Below are 12717 nucleotides of genomic sequence, written 5' to 3'. Positions count from 1 at the left end.
GCAGGGGGCGAGGATGATATTGTTGTAAATTGAGATTGAAGTTCAATGAAGGCTAATGTTGAAAGTTCCTGTGCAGTGGTCTTTGGAGGATGTGTGTGTGTGTGTGGGCTGTGTATGGGGGCAGCTCGTTTCTTTCTGCCTACACGGAGCCTAGGTTAAGGTTTTGCTTTAATATGGCAGGCTTATTTCATTTATCACAGAATGCAAACACAGACGTTTCAGTGAAGAACTGAGGAAGGGAACACTCTTTTGGGAAAAGATTGGCCCCGATCTTCCTTTCTCAGCTTCACACGAGCGTTTAGATTCTGTATTTACTGAACTAAGTTTTCGCTATTTCTGACTTACTTTTAAAGGCCAGTCTCTCCGTGCCAAATCATTACTTAACCTGCTTAATGGCATTAAAGGACAAAAACATCAGATGGCCTTGAAATTATGTTGGGTAATGTGAACATCTGTTTTGTCAATTGGACGAATACTAATAAAACAGCATGTAAGGGAATCTCGCACAGAAGCAACTTGCATTTATATAGCACCTTTAAATGCATAGAATCTTCAATGCAGGAGGAGGCCATTCAGCCCATCGAGTCTGCACCGGTCCTTGGAAGGAGGACCCCACTTAAGCCCAGCTTTCATCCTATCCCTGTAACCCAGTAACTCCACCTAACCTTTTGGACACTAACGAGCAATTTAGCGTGGCCAATCTAACCGACCTAACCTGCACATCTTTGGACTTTAACTTAGTCAAACTTCCCAAAACACTTCACCGCAGCTTTGGCAGACAAGATTTGATACTGGGCCGAATAAGGAGGTAACTGGGATATGTAACCTAAAACTTGGGATTTTAAGGAGTGCTTCATCTGAGAGGCACTGAGTGATTTAGGAGCGAATTCCAGAGCCGAGGCAACTGAAGGTCTGGTTCACCATTTGTGGATTCAAGTCAGCGATGAACAAAAGGCCAGAATTAAACAACGCGTGGCACACTTTTACCACAAGATTGCACAGTGCAACTTCAAAACCCGCTGAGTTTTATTTTTGTGCCCGCCTTTGATGTGCCTTCATCGAAACGCCTCATGTAGAGGACAACATGCAAATGCAACATTAATCCAGCTCCTCAGCAGCACAGGTAATAGAGGAAGACGGGCAAGGATTTAAAAACCTCATTTGTCATTCCACTGTCATTTGTCCCATGTCCAAAACTTCTTGCAACAAATTCTTCAAAGAGAAAAGTAGAAACAAGTGTCAGTCGGGGAATGAGACACGGGTTGAAGGTGGTTCAGGAGGTTTTTTTACATGCTTTCTTAAGGTGCATTATTCTTGCCGGGGACGCAGGGTGAATAACCTTTTTGTTTTTAGCTGTTCTGTTGGATGTCCCTGCTGTCAGCTGCCATTTTAACTCCCCAGGCTTGCACAAATGAGGGTGTTTCTCCAGATAGTTGACCAGAAGGGGAAAGAGCTTTCGTAAAATAGTTAGTGCATTGTGAGCAGGATGTTCGCTGCCCTGTGTGGGTGGGTGTGAGTGTGTGTGTGCCGGGGGGGGGGGGGGGGGGGGTCTGTCGGCCAAAGGACATCCTTGCCACGTTCTTGAGTGTCATTTTGTTCATAGATGCAAGCACAAAGAGAAACAGTCAACAATCCAGAGCTCGACATTTACAATCAGTTGGAGCTGTTCCGCATTTAATCCCAGTCGTTTATGTCAGCATCGACAGTTAGCTGCATTTGCTTATCCGCAGCTTATTTAAGGCCGTTGCTTTAAAAGGGACAGGGCAACTGAGCAGCAGCCACATCACTACTGTTCCCCAGAACCCACACTACCCATCAGCAACGTGAGAGAGTGGAGAAAAAAATAACTTGTATAACAGTCAACAGGTAGTCACTGTTGTAATGCAGGAAATGCAGCAGGCAATTTTCTCACAGCAAGCTCCCACGAACCAGCGACGTAATAATAACCGGACAATTCGCTTTTAGGGAGGGATAAATACAGGCTCGAACATCAGGTAGAATTCACCAGCTCTTTTTCAATATAGTGCTTGGGATTTTTCATGTCCACCTTAAGGGGCCTCAGTTCGATCTCATCTGACAGGGGACACCGCCAACAGTGCAAAAGACAACAAGACACAGGAACAGAATTAGGCCACTCGGCCCATCGAGTCTGCTCCGCCATTCAATCATGGCTGATATGTTTCTCATTCCCATTCTCCTGACTTCTCCCCATAACCCCTGATTCATCAAGAACCTAGCCATCTCTGTCTTAAAGACACTCAGCGATTTGGCCTCCACAGCCTTCTGCGGCAGAGTTTCACAGATTCACCAGGTTCTGGCTGAAGAAATTCCTCCTCATCCCAGTTTTAAAGAATCGGCCCTTCAGTCTGAGGGCTATGCTCCCTGGTTCCTCTCCACGTCTATCTAGGCCTCTCACTATCCTGTAAGTTTCATTACGATTCCCCCCCCCCTTATCCACTCCTCCCAGTACTGCAGAGGGGATTGTGAGCCTATATTTATGTTCCCAAGTTAGCACTACTGCCTCAGTGCCAGGGACCCGGGTCCAGTTGCATCCATGGGTGACTTTGTGGAGTTTGCATTCTCCCTGTGTCTGCGTGGGTTTCCTCCAGGTGTTCCGGCCTCCTCCCACAGTCCAAAGATGCGCAGGTTAGGTGAAGTTACAGGGATGGGGTGGGGGAGAGGGCCTAGGTAGGGTGCTCTTTCAGAGGGTCAGTGCAGACTCGATGGGCCGAATGGCACTGTAGGAATTCTATCATGACACGAGCAGGTAACGGAGCTGCACCCTCTCTGCGGTTGAACTGATATGATTTCAGTCGGATGTCGATCTCGTTCTGCCCAGTGACGACGTTGCTATTCAGCACCAGCCGTTCCACCGCTGGCAAAATGGGTGTGTGAGGGTATTGTGAGCTCTGGGTGGGGTGGGTGTGGAAGGAAGAAAAGAGCATCACTGTGGTCAGTTCTATTTCCAAAGCGATGAGGTGACGAGGATGCTATTGAACAGGGCTGGTTTCAAACGTTTGGGACCCCCTGGCACCCAGCAGCCGATATTAAGTTGTCTGCCTTGATTTGCAATGTGTTGAATGACCCACGTGTGTGGGGGGGGGGGGGGGTGGGGGACACGGACCACGAGAGAACGAGTATTTGAGGAATAGAAAGTTTCACTTGTATCCAATCAGGTTTGAGTAAACTTCACGTTCCCTTTAAATTTGTATTAACTTTAACCTTGCGTGAAGCACCCCCTTCCCAATCAACATTGGGGGGGGGGGGGGAATGTGGTCAGTGTACAGTTATTTTGATGCAGATTTTGCCTGACGGCCAAGGTGATAAACTCGGTGTGTTTTTTTTTGGCCGCCCAATGCGAGAAAAATAAGAACACCACAAGTTGTACAAAAAGAAAACAATTGCCATTTCAGATCAGCAGCGAGATTAAGTCGGAATCTGAATTCACCCTTCTCCGAATCGTTCAAAAAAGACGATCAAAAGCTTCCCTCCGGTGTCACGCAGTCACGCAAACCGCCTTCTCCACATTCCATTTCTCCCCCCTCTTACCTTGTGTAACTGTGTTGAGGAGTAGGATGACAGTCCAGACGAGGACCCGGTACGTTATCTTGTGCTGAATGCCCATTATCAGCTTCCTCCCCCCCTGCATTCTTTCATCTGTTAACTTCCTCGCGTGTGTTTTGTGTGCAGGAGTCAGAGAGAGAAATCCTCAAGCCCTTGGCACGGCCTCAGGCCCGAGTGGGAGCAAGCCCCTGCGTTACTGACTGAACTGAAGCACTGTGCAAGCGACTGGAAACCAGCATTTGCATGAGGCGGAATTGAAATGCAGGTTTTTAATTGGCCCTTGCTCCAGTGATTGGCACAGCCACGCACAGGCAGCAGCAGAGGATTTTTTTTGAAGTTGAAAGATTTAGATTGCCGCCTGTACCCAGTTGATTGCTTAATCAACAACATTCACCAAGATTATGTGAATATGCATTCCAGTAGAGTAAGTTAAGTTAACAGCTTCAGAAACACTGGACAGGCTAGAAATACCCCTGAGTGCTGATTAATGTGGTGAGGAGAAGGGGGTAACCTATTCTGCAGCAAGACTGGGGTTGCCAACTCTTATTGCACATGTCCCTGGAGGTTTAGTCACAGCACCTCCTGTGTCTTAAGTGCTCCTCCCAATCAAACAACCTCTTTATTTCCGTCTCTGATAATTATTAACTCGTGTTCAAAGGCATTTTTTTTTTTTTAAAAGCCGCACAATGTTTCCACGCTCAGGCACCTGCTTTCAACGGCTGCCAAGAGATTAATTGTCCATCGCTGGAGACTCCTGGGAAATCCTGGAGAGTTGGCAACACAGGGTGGGGCACGGGCTAGCCATAGCTTCAGATCATTTAATATTTAATGACTTTGGTGGATTGGCCCAGCAGGGGTGAATCGCTAAAGAGGGGAAGCAACGTTTGGGGCGAATGGTCATTTGCCAGGGGTTCTTGGGGTGGGGCAGGGGGTGTGGTGTATCAACACCTACCCCCTTTCCTGCAGGAACATTCTTTTTTGTCAGTGATGTTTCAAAGCATTTCTGCTTCTTAAACCAGAATAATAGGTTTTCTCTGGAGGGATTGTCATAACTGTGTAAACCAAGGCAGTTCCTGCACATTCAGGTGGAGGGTCCAGTTCCCTTCCTTGCAGAGCTGTCTTTACTTCTCGGTTTCTAACTTGTTAGGTGGGAGATCGGCAGCATCTAGGATATGTTGCATGGCTGCCACCTTTGTTTGGACATTTTGGATTTAGATTTGATTTATTGTCACGTGTACTGAGGTACAGTGAAAAGTATTGTTCTGCATACAGTCCAGATGGATCGTTCCGTTCATGAAAAAAAACATAGGGCATGCATGACTACACAATGCAACTACATAGGCACAGGCTTACGGAGTGTAGTACTACACAGTATAGAAGATGTGTGGAGAGATCAGTTCAGTCCATAAGAGGGTCATTGATAAGGGGAGGGTGGCGGATGTTGTTTACGTGGACTTCCTTTTGCGACATTTGATTGGAACGTTACCTCAGACGTGACATGGTTCGTGTTTTAGATAAATGCAAGCCAATCAGGGAAGTTCGACACAAACATTTGGCAGATGATACACTCCAGTGTGTCACCTGAAGTGTGACATGGAACAGTATATTGCTGGGCAGTATATTGAATGCACGCTGTGCACTGCTCACCAATGTGCACAAGGGGATTGTAACCATGTGAAACAGAATAGCCTCAATTCTGACCATACATCACAGGGCTCCTGTCGTGATTTTGAAAGACATCCTCCTCGAGTTAAAGTCATTAAAGGAATATCTGATCTCCGGTAATACTCCCACTGAAAAGTTGTTCAAGTGGGAATGTGGAACGGAAAACTGAAATGGATCATCCATGGCCTTAGCGAATGACAGCACAGGCTCAAGGGGCTGAATGGCCTATTTCTGCACCCATTTTGTACGTTCATAGCAAGGGTGAAGGATAAAAATATCGATGCGTTCTGTTCAAGATGGCAGGGTATTCTGGGACTCAGCTGATCTCTGTACCGTGCTCAGCTTTTTATTTTTGTCCTGCGTGTTTGTCCCCTGAACCTGCGAATGTGAACGCAAGGATGTGACTAGGTCCTGTCAGGAGGAAGTGGAAGTGAAATAGTTTCGTAATGAGATTTGCGAAATCTGTTCCTTTTGCAGTGTGATGAACTGTTTGTACCAAATTGACATTATTCAAGATATTAAGACTTCAGAAGCCAACAGGGATGGGATTAAAACATCTGCCTGAAAGGCTAGGCCTCGGCCTGTCCATCAGATTCGGGGTGTCCGTTTATATCTCCATCCTCCACACACACACACACACACACACACACCCGCCCCCATTGGACGGGCACATCATGTTTGACTAACAAATAGCTGAGCTGTGAATGGCAGGCTGCAAGGAGATTAACCTATCCCCTGACAAGCAAATAATAGCCCTGCAATGCATTTTGAAGAAGGCAAATGTCCAATTCTAATCAACCTGCAATTACTGGACACGTGTTCTAGGTATTTTCAATCTTTTGTTTTTTAGTTTTTTTCCATTTAAGGGCAATTTAGCGTGGCCAATTCACCTCACAGGCACACCTTTGGGTTGTGGGGGCGAAACCCACTCAGACACGGGGAGAATGTGCAAACTCCACACGGCAGTAACCCAGAGTCGGGATTCGAACCTGGGACCTTGGTGACGTGAGGCAGCAGTGCTAACCACCGCGCCACAACTGAATTATAATGAACTGCATAAAAAAAAGGCAAATCCAGAAACTCATCTTGAATCAAAACTCACAGTAGGACAGGTGTTCAAGTTAGCAAAAAAAAATAATCGAGCTACGAGCTTTAATTTAGACTGATGAGTGTAGTCGTGGTGAGTGGAGCCAAACAGTGGAACAGACTTCCTGACGAGACACCGCATGGATGGTCCCTGGATCATCTTTCGAGCAACAGTTTTGTCATATATTTTACACTCTGCTCTGAGCTGGGTCTTCAGGGTCTGGCAGAAAGAATGACTGACATTTCTACAGCACCTTTCACAAACTCAGGGTGTCCCAGTGCACGTTACAACCAGCGGTGTAATGTTTCAATCACGATGCTCCAGTTGGCACATCAAACCTCTGCACCTCTGCTGGCGCAGTATTGGACGGATGAGCTGAAATGGGCCATAGATTCTTTCCCATCTGCTGACAGCAATTTCCTGCACTCATCTAGCTGCAGTATCCAAGATTGAAAATGCCTGGGGGCGGCACGGCGGCGCAGTGGTTAGCACTGCTGCCTCACAGCGCCGAGGACCCGGGTTCGATCCCGGCCCCGGGTCACTGTCCGTGTGGACTTTGCAGATTCTCCCCGTGTCTGCGTGGGTCTCACCCCCACAACCCAAAGCAATCCAGCAGGGTAGCTGGATTGGCCACGCTAAATTGCCCCCTAATTGGAAAAATCTGAAGAAGAAAAAAGATTGAAAATACCTAGAACACGTTTCCAGTGATTGCTGATAACTATTGGGTTTCCGCCGGGTGCTCTGCCTTCCTCCCACAGCCTCAAGGTTTGCAAGTTAGATGGATTGACCATGATAAAAAATTGCCTATTAGTGTCCAAAAGGTTAGGTGGGGTTATGGGGATAGGGTGGGAGCATGGGACTAGCTAGGTAGGGTGCTCTTTCATAGGGTTGGTGCAGACCCGATGGGCCGAATGGCCTCCTTCTGCACTGCAAGAGTTCTATGATTCTGTGACGTGATGCTGTCATTCAGTTTCAAAAGCTTTATACTGTCTTAGATTCCTAAAGTGGAAACACACTGATTGTTTTCATTTGTAAGTAAGCGTGCCAAAGCTTTGCAATCTTTCCTCATAGTCTGGGTCTATGACATTGGGGAGGGGGGCGGGGTCAGTTTCATGCCTCCCGGATACATGTCCCCTGGATCTAAGATGCCGCCCATTTCTAAGTTTGGTACCACCTACAAACTGCAGGCCATTTCCCATTCAGCTTCGGGCATCGTTTCAGATTATGGGCGGGATTCTGCCGTAATCAGCGGGGCGAGAAACTCCGGCGGGAATGAACCAATCCGGTGTCAGGCCATCCCAAAGGCGTGGAATCCTTCAGGGGTGAGGCCAGCCCCGGAGTGGTTTGCGTTTGAGGAGGCTGAAGTAACTGATCTAGTTTCACAGGGATGACACCGCAGCCTGGGTTATCACATTGTGCACCGTACCCACAAGCCTTCTAACACTTGGGCTAATATTAGAAACTCAGTCATGTTGTTTATTTGTTCCAATACCTCATGATGTGACTCAAGTGTCAAATTTTGTTGTGGTACAACGGCCGTGAGAACCTTGTGAGATTTTGCCATGTCACAAGGTGCTAGACAAATGTAACTTGCTTTTGCTGCAAATGGAATGTCCTGGAGTATGAAACACTTCAGCCTTCCCTGTAATTATCCCCATGCAGATGCAGGCCTTATATGTTAGGCATCTAGCACGTTACGCTGCTTTCGCACTTGCTACAGGCTCTGTTTCCTTTCTGCACTGTCCTGGCAGCCACTGAGTATCTGTCTGCCAGGCGTTATTTATTTCTTTGGCCTCCACACACTCAGTCCTTTAGCAGTAAACAGTCACATCATTTCAGAGCGGTTAGCCAAAAGTTTCTGACGCACTTTATCCCAGCCCCACCCTTCGGGACCTCTGACAGCCAGACCTGTAGTGGGCCAGCGTGTACACAGAATGTGTCGTCAGCATCCTTGTCACCATCGCTAATTCCAGAGTTTTTTGGTGGGATTTGAACACCCTCTCCCCAGAGCATTAGCTTGGCCTTATCAACAATGCCTAACTTTTCATTGAATTAATTCGCATCTGTGTGTTAAGAGATGTGGAAATAGTAGATTTTGGTTTCTCTTGTTTTGTTTATGAAGCTTGGTGCCTGGAAGTCTGGACAAATATATATAGAGAAGCAAATATCTGCGGATGCTGGAATCTGAAACAAAAGGGAAAATGCTGGAAAATCTCAGCAAGTCTGGCAGCATCTGTAGGGAGAGAAAAGAGCTAACGTTTCAAGTCCGAAGAGTTATCTTGGCGAGCGGCGATTCTCTGAATGGCCAGCCGTGATTCTTGCCACGCTGGTTTGGGGCGGGGGGGGGGGGGTGGGAGAATCGCGTGCAGATGTGCCGGGGCGGCCGATTCTCCCACCCGGCGTTGGGGGGGGGGGGGGGGGGAGAATTGCGCCCCTGGTGTTTCAATTAGGCTATTACAGCCTTTGGGACACAATATTGAGTTGAACAATTTCCGATCATAATCCCTGCTCCCCATTTTGCTTCATTCTCCTTTGCACGTTTTGATCTTAATCTTGTTTTCCTCTTGTTTTTGCTTCTGGAGAACAGCTGGTTGTCATCCTGCCTTTTACCCCTCCTCTGAACACATCTCTTTGCTTCTTTTCTGTCCCGTTGCCACTAGCATTGACACTGCTCTAGACATTAAATCGAATTTGTCTTCCACCCTGTCGCTTCCGCTTTTCCGCATTTCTCTCGTTCAAACCGTATAATGGCTTTAACTTCTCCAGGTTGCGATGAATGGTCACCGATCTGAAGCATTGGCTACGTTACTCTCTCTCCAGATGCTGCCAGACCTGCTGCGTGTTCCCAGCTTTTATTCATTGCCCTTCCTGAGCTGCTTCATCTGTTGCTGTGGAAGGCTGCCCAGGAGGCGATGGCTGCCTTGTTGAAAGTGCATTCCCCCACAGGAATCATTTACACCTCCATAAATTTAGGAGAAGCTTTTTTCTGTATGTAAACATTTTTTTTTGTTCATTCATGGGATGTGGCCTTCGATGGCTCGACCAGCATTTATTGCCCATCCCTTAGCGTCCTTGAGAAGGTGGTGGTGGTGAGCTGCCTTCCATGTGGTGTAGGTGCACCTACAGTGCTGTCAGGGAGGGAGTTCCAGCATTTTGACCCAGTGGCAGTGAAGGAACGGCCGATATATTTCCAAGTCGGGATGATGAGTGGCTTGGAGGGCAACTTGTAGGTGGTGGTGTTCCCATGTGTCTGCTGCCCTTGTCCTTCGAGCTGGTAGAGGTTGTTAAAGGTGCTGTCAAAGGAGCCTTGGAATCAACCCTGAGTTGTCATGAGCTTGCTGGGAGAGGTGGCAGAAGCAAATTCAACAGCAACTTACAAAAGGAAATGGCGCAGTGGGTTAGCCATGCAGCCTCACAGCGCCGAGGTCCCAGGTTCGATCCCGGCTCTGGGTCACTGACCGTGTGGAGTTTGCACATTCTCCCCGTGTTTGCGTGGGTTTCACCCCCACAACCCAAAGATGTGCAGGGTAGGTGGATTGGCCACGCTAAATTGCCCCTTAATTGGAAAAAATGAATTGGGTACTCTAAATTTAAAAAAAAAAAGAAAACATTTGCAGGGCTATGGGGAGAGAGTGGGGAAAAATGGGACAGCTCTTTTAAAGAATCACCCCACGTCATAGAGTCATACAGCACAGAAACAGGCCCTTCGGCCCACCATGTATATTCTGACCCTCCAATTCCAATCTATACTCAGCCCATTTCCCAGCACTTGGTCTATAGCCTACAATGCCATGGCGATTTAAGCTATCATCCAGATGCTTCTTACATGTAGGGAGTGCACCTGCCTCTTCCACCCTCTGTGAAGCCAGACAGCGAAGGATAGAACTGGAGCCAATATTTACACAGTTGCATAAGGTATTGCTAATAAATGTGCGAATACCTGCCTCCACTACCCTCTGTAAAGCCAGAGAGTGACGAATAGAGCCGATCGTTACCCAGTTGTGTGAGTTATTTAGATACACATTACAAACAGGCACCTTCTAATCCCACAACATTATTGGCTGTTCCTATTTATGTGAATCCCCAGAACACCACCTGCATCCAATTACAATGCAGACAACAATGAGCATGTTGTGCCAAATAGGTTTTTGTGTTGTACAATTGTATGACTAGCCCTGGATTGTGTTCACCGCAGGCGACGGCCACAATCCGTGTACATATTCTGGACGAGAATGACAATCATCCGGCTTTTCAGCAACAACAGTATGAAACCACCTTGGATGAGGGGCCGTTCACCTTGAATTCTTTCAACATCACAGTGAGTGCAGCAGATCAGGATGAAGGCCCCAATGGAACCGTTACGTACGCCATTGTAGATGGGAATATCTATGACACGTTCACTGTCCACAATATCACGGTGAGTTTTCACGGTTACGATGCAAATTCCCCTTGCCTGGTGGGGGTGGGGTGGGGGGGCCGTTAGTGATGGGTTGGGGTTTGTCAGGTGTTGGGGACGGAGAGCTGGGGTAGCAGTGAGGTGGTAGGAAAATCCCCAGAGTCACCGGGCAAGGTGAAGTTGTGAATGTAGCCCTAAAGGTTTCCTTTGTTTGGAGACGCCGGCCTGTTGATTGGGAGCAAACTCAGCTCTGTGAGCTACTCGTTCTTAACGAGAGCGAGTGCACATACTCTGGTCGTGTTATGAAGGCACCAAACAAAGTTTTTAAAAGTTCTGAAGCTGCCTAAGGATAATGTAGATGTGGAGTAAATGCAATCATATCAATCCTTTGTTCTAGGGTCAGATCAAAGCAGTGAAGGAATTGGACTATGAGAGAAGCCACGGCCGCTACACGCTCATCGTTACAGCCACTGACCAGTGTCCGAATCCACTCCGCCGTCTGACCTCCACCGTTACAGTAAGTGCTTCCGTAGACAGGAAATGCATCGACCCGATAGCTAACTGAGGTTGAAATGAAATGTCAATGAGCCGATGCTGCTCAAACCATCCACACGGTCCCTCCAATTTACTGCAAAGAAAATTGGAAAGATTTGCATTTATATAGCGCCTGGCATTCGAGGGGGTCAATGGACATTCTGCTGTACGGTTAGTGACCAAGGCCATATGCTTTGCACCATGAATTCAAGAAATTAATTATTGAAACGTCATATTCAACCCTGGGATGGGAATATAATCCAGGGATCTTGATTTCCTAAAGGGACCACCATGTCTGTGCCTGAACAATGGCCTAAGTTCAGTCATTTACTTCTGGTAACTTCATACTGGTTGTGCTCGCCAACTATTGTTTAACTTAACGAATTGATTGACAGATGTGTGGTGAATGTGATTCACACTATATATAGTTGCCAATATCACTCCATGTATATATGTTCACTATCCACCATTGTAAGTGCAGTTGCACTATCCGACCACCAGGGGGAGTCGCTCTGGGAGTACGTGAGGGTTTGTACTGGGCTCCTCCCTTGGCTCCGCCCAGGACTCCTCCCTCCCCCGGGACTGATGTATAAAGATCAGTGCCTTAGAGCCAGCCTGCCAGTTCATGGAGTTCAACGACGAATAGGCTGGCTCTGTTGTAAGTGTATTGAAGCCTCTGTTCAGATCCAAATACACGTGTTCGCTGAATTGATGGGAGTTTGTGGGAGGGGCGAATGCTGTGGAACATGTGAATCGTGACAGGCAGTTGGTGGGGATACAAAAGTACAAAAACTAGTTGTAGAGACAGATATTATTGAATTAGATTGTACAGTCTGATCAGCCAGAGCTCTGGATGGCAACATGCCTGGAGTCTGTGTTAAGTTGGCACGTCGCTTGGTGGAAATGGGAGGGTTGGACCCTTGGAGGTTCCTGCACCCGCGGGAACGGGAGTACTCGTTTTTCTCGGCAGCCCATAAGGTGTACTCGCGGATCGACTTCTTCACGGTGGGGAAGACTTTGCTGGCTGGGGTTAAGGGGGCAGGATACTATACTCAGCAATTGCAGTATCAGATCATGCTCCGCATTGGGTGGATATGGTGCTGGAGAAGGGGGTAGCGCAGAGGCTGGGGTGGAAATTAGATGTGGGACTTTTGGGGAACCAAGGATTCTGTGACAAAATTGAAAAGTTAATTGAGGAATATGTAGGTTTCAACTGTACAAGTGAGATGTCGAAGGCAGTTGTCTGGAGGCTCTAAAGACAATGGTGAGGGGTGAGGTGATCTCGTTTAAGGCCAGGGTGGACAAAGAGGAGAGGTAGGAGTGGCAGAGGGTAATAGATGAGATGTTGGAGGTAGATAGGAGTTATGCAGAAGATGGGGACCCAGCGAAGCTGGAAAAGAGGAAGGAACTACAGGTGAGCTTTGACCGACTATCTACCAGGAAGGCGGTGCGCCAACTGAGGCAAACAAGG

The 12717-nt window shown here is 47.6% G+C and overlaps 2 protein-coding genes across 2 annotated transcripts in view; one reads left to right on the top strand and one right to left on the bottom strand.

Annotated features, from left to right (window-relative positions):
- The window catches only part of vsir (V-set immunoregulatory receptor), a 35720-nt gene extending 31938 nt beyond the window's left edge, over nt 1-3782 (bottom strand). The window contains exon 1 of the mRNA XM_038782959.1: nt 3550-3782. Coding sequence (XP_038638887.1) covers nt 3550-3649 — 100 coding nt within the window. The 5' untranslated portion in view covers nt 3650-3782. The remainder of the gene's footprint in view (nt 1-3549) is intronic.
- The window catches only part of cdh23 (cadherin-related 23), a 285383-nt gene that overhangs the window by 198734 nt on the left and 73932 nt on the right, over nt 1-12717 (top strand). Inside the window, exons 22-23 of the mRNA XM_038782950.1 lie at nt 10512-10733; nt 11110-11229. Coding sequence (XP_038638878.1) covers nt 10512-10733; nt 11110-11229 — 342 coding nt within the window. The remainder of the gene's footprint in view (nt 1-10511; nt 10734-11109; nt 11230-12717) is intronic.

The sequence above is a fragment of the Scyliorhinus canicula genome, chromosome 22 (assembly GCF_902713615.1).
Source record: "Scyliorhinus canicula chromosome 22, sScyCan1.1, whole genome shotgun sequence".
Classification (NCBI taxonomy): Eukaryota; Metazoa; Chordata; class Chondrichthyes; order Carcharhiniformes; family Scyliorhinidae; genus Scyliorhinus; species Scyliorhinus canicula.
This window is presented reverse-complemented; position numbering and strand designations above follow the sequence as displayed.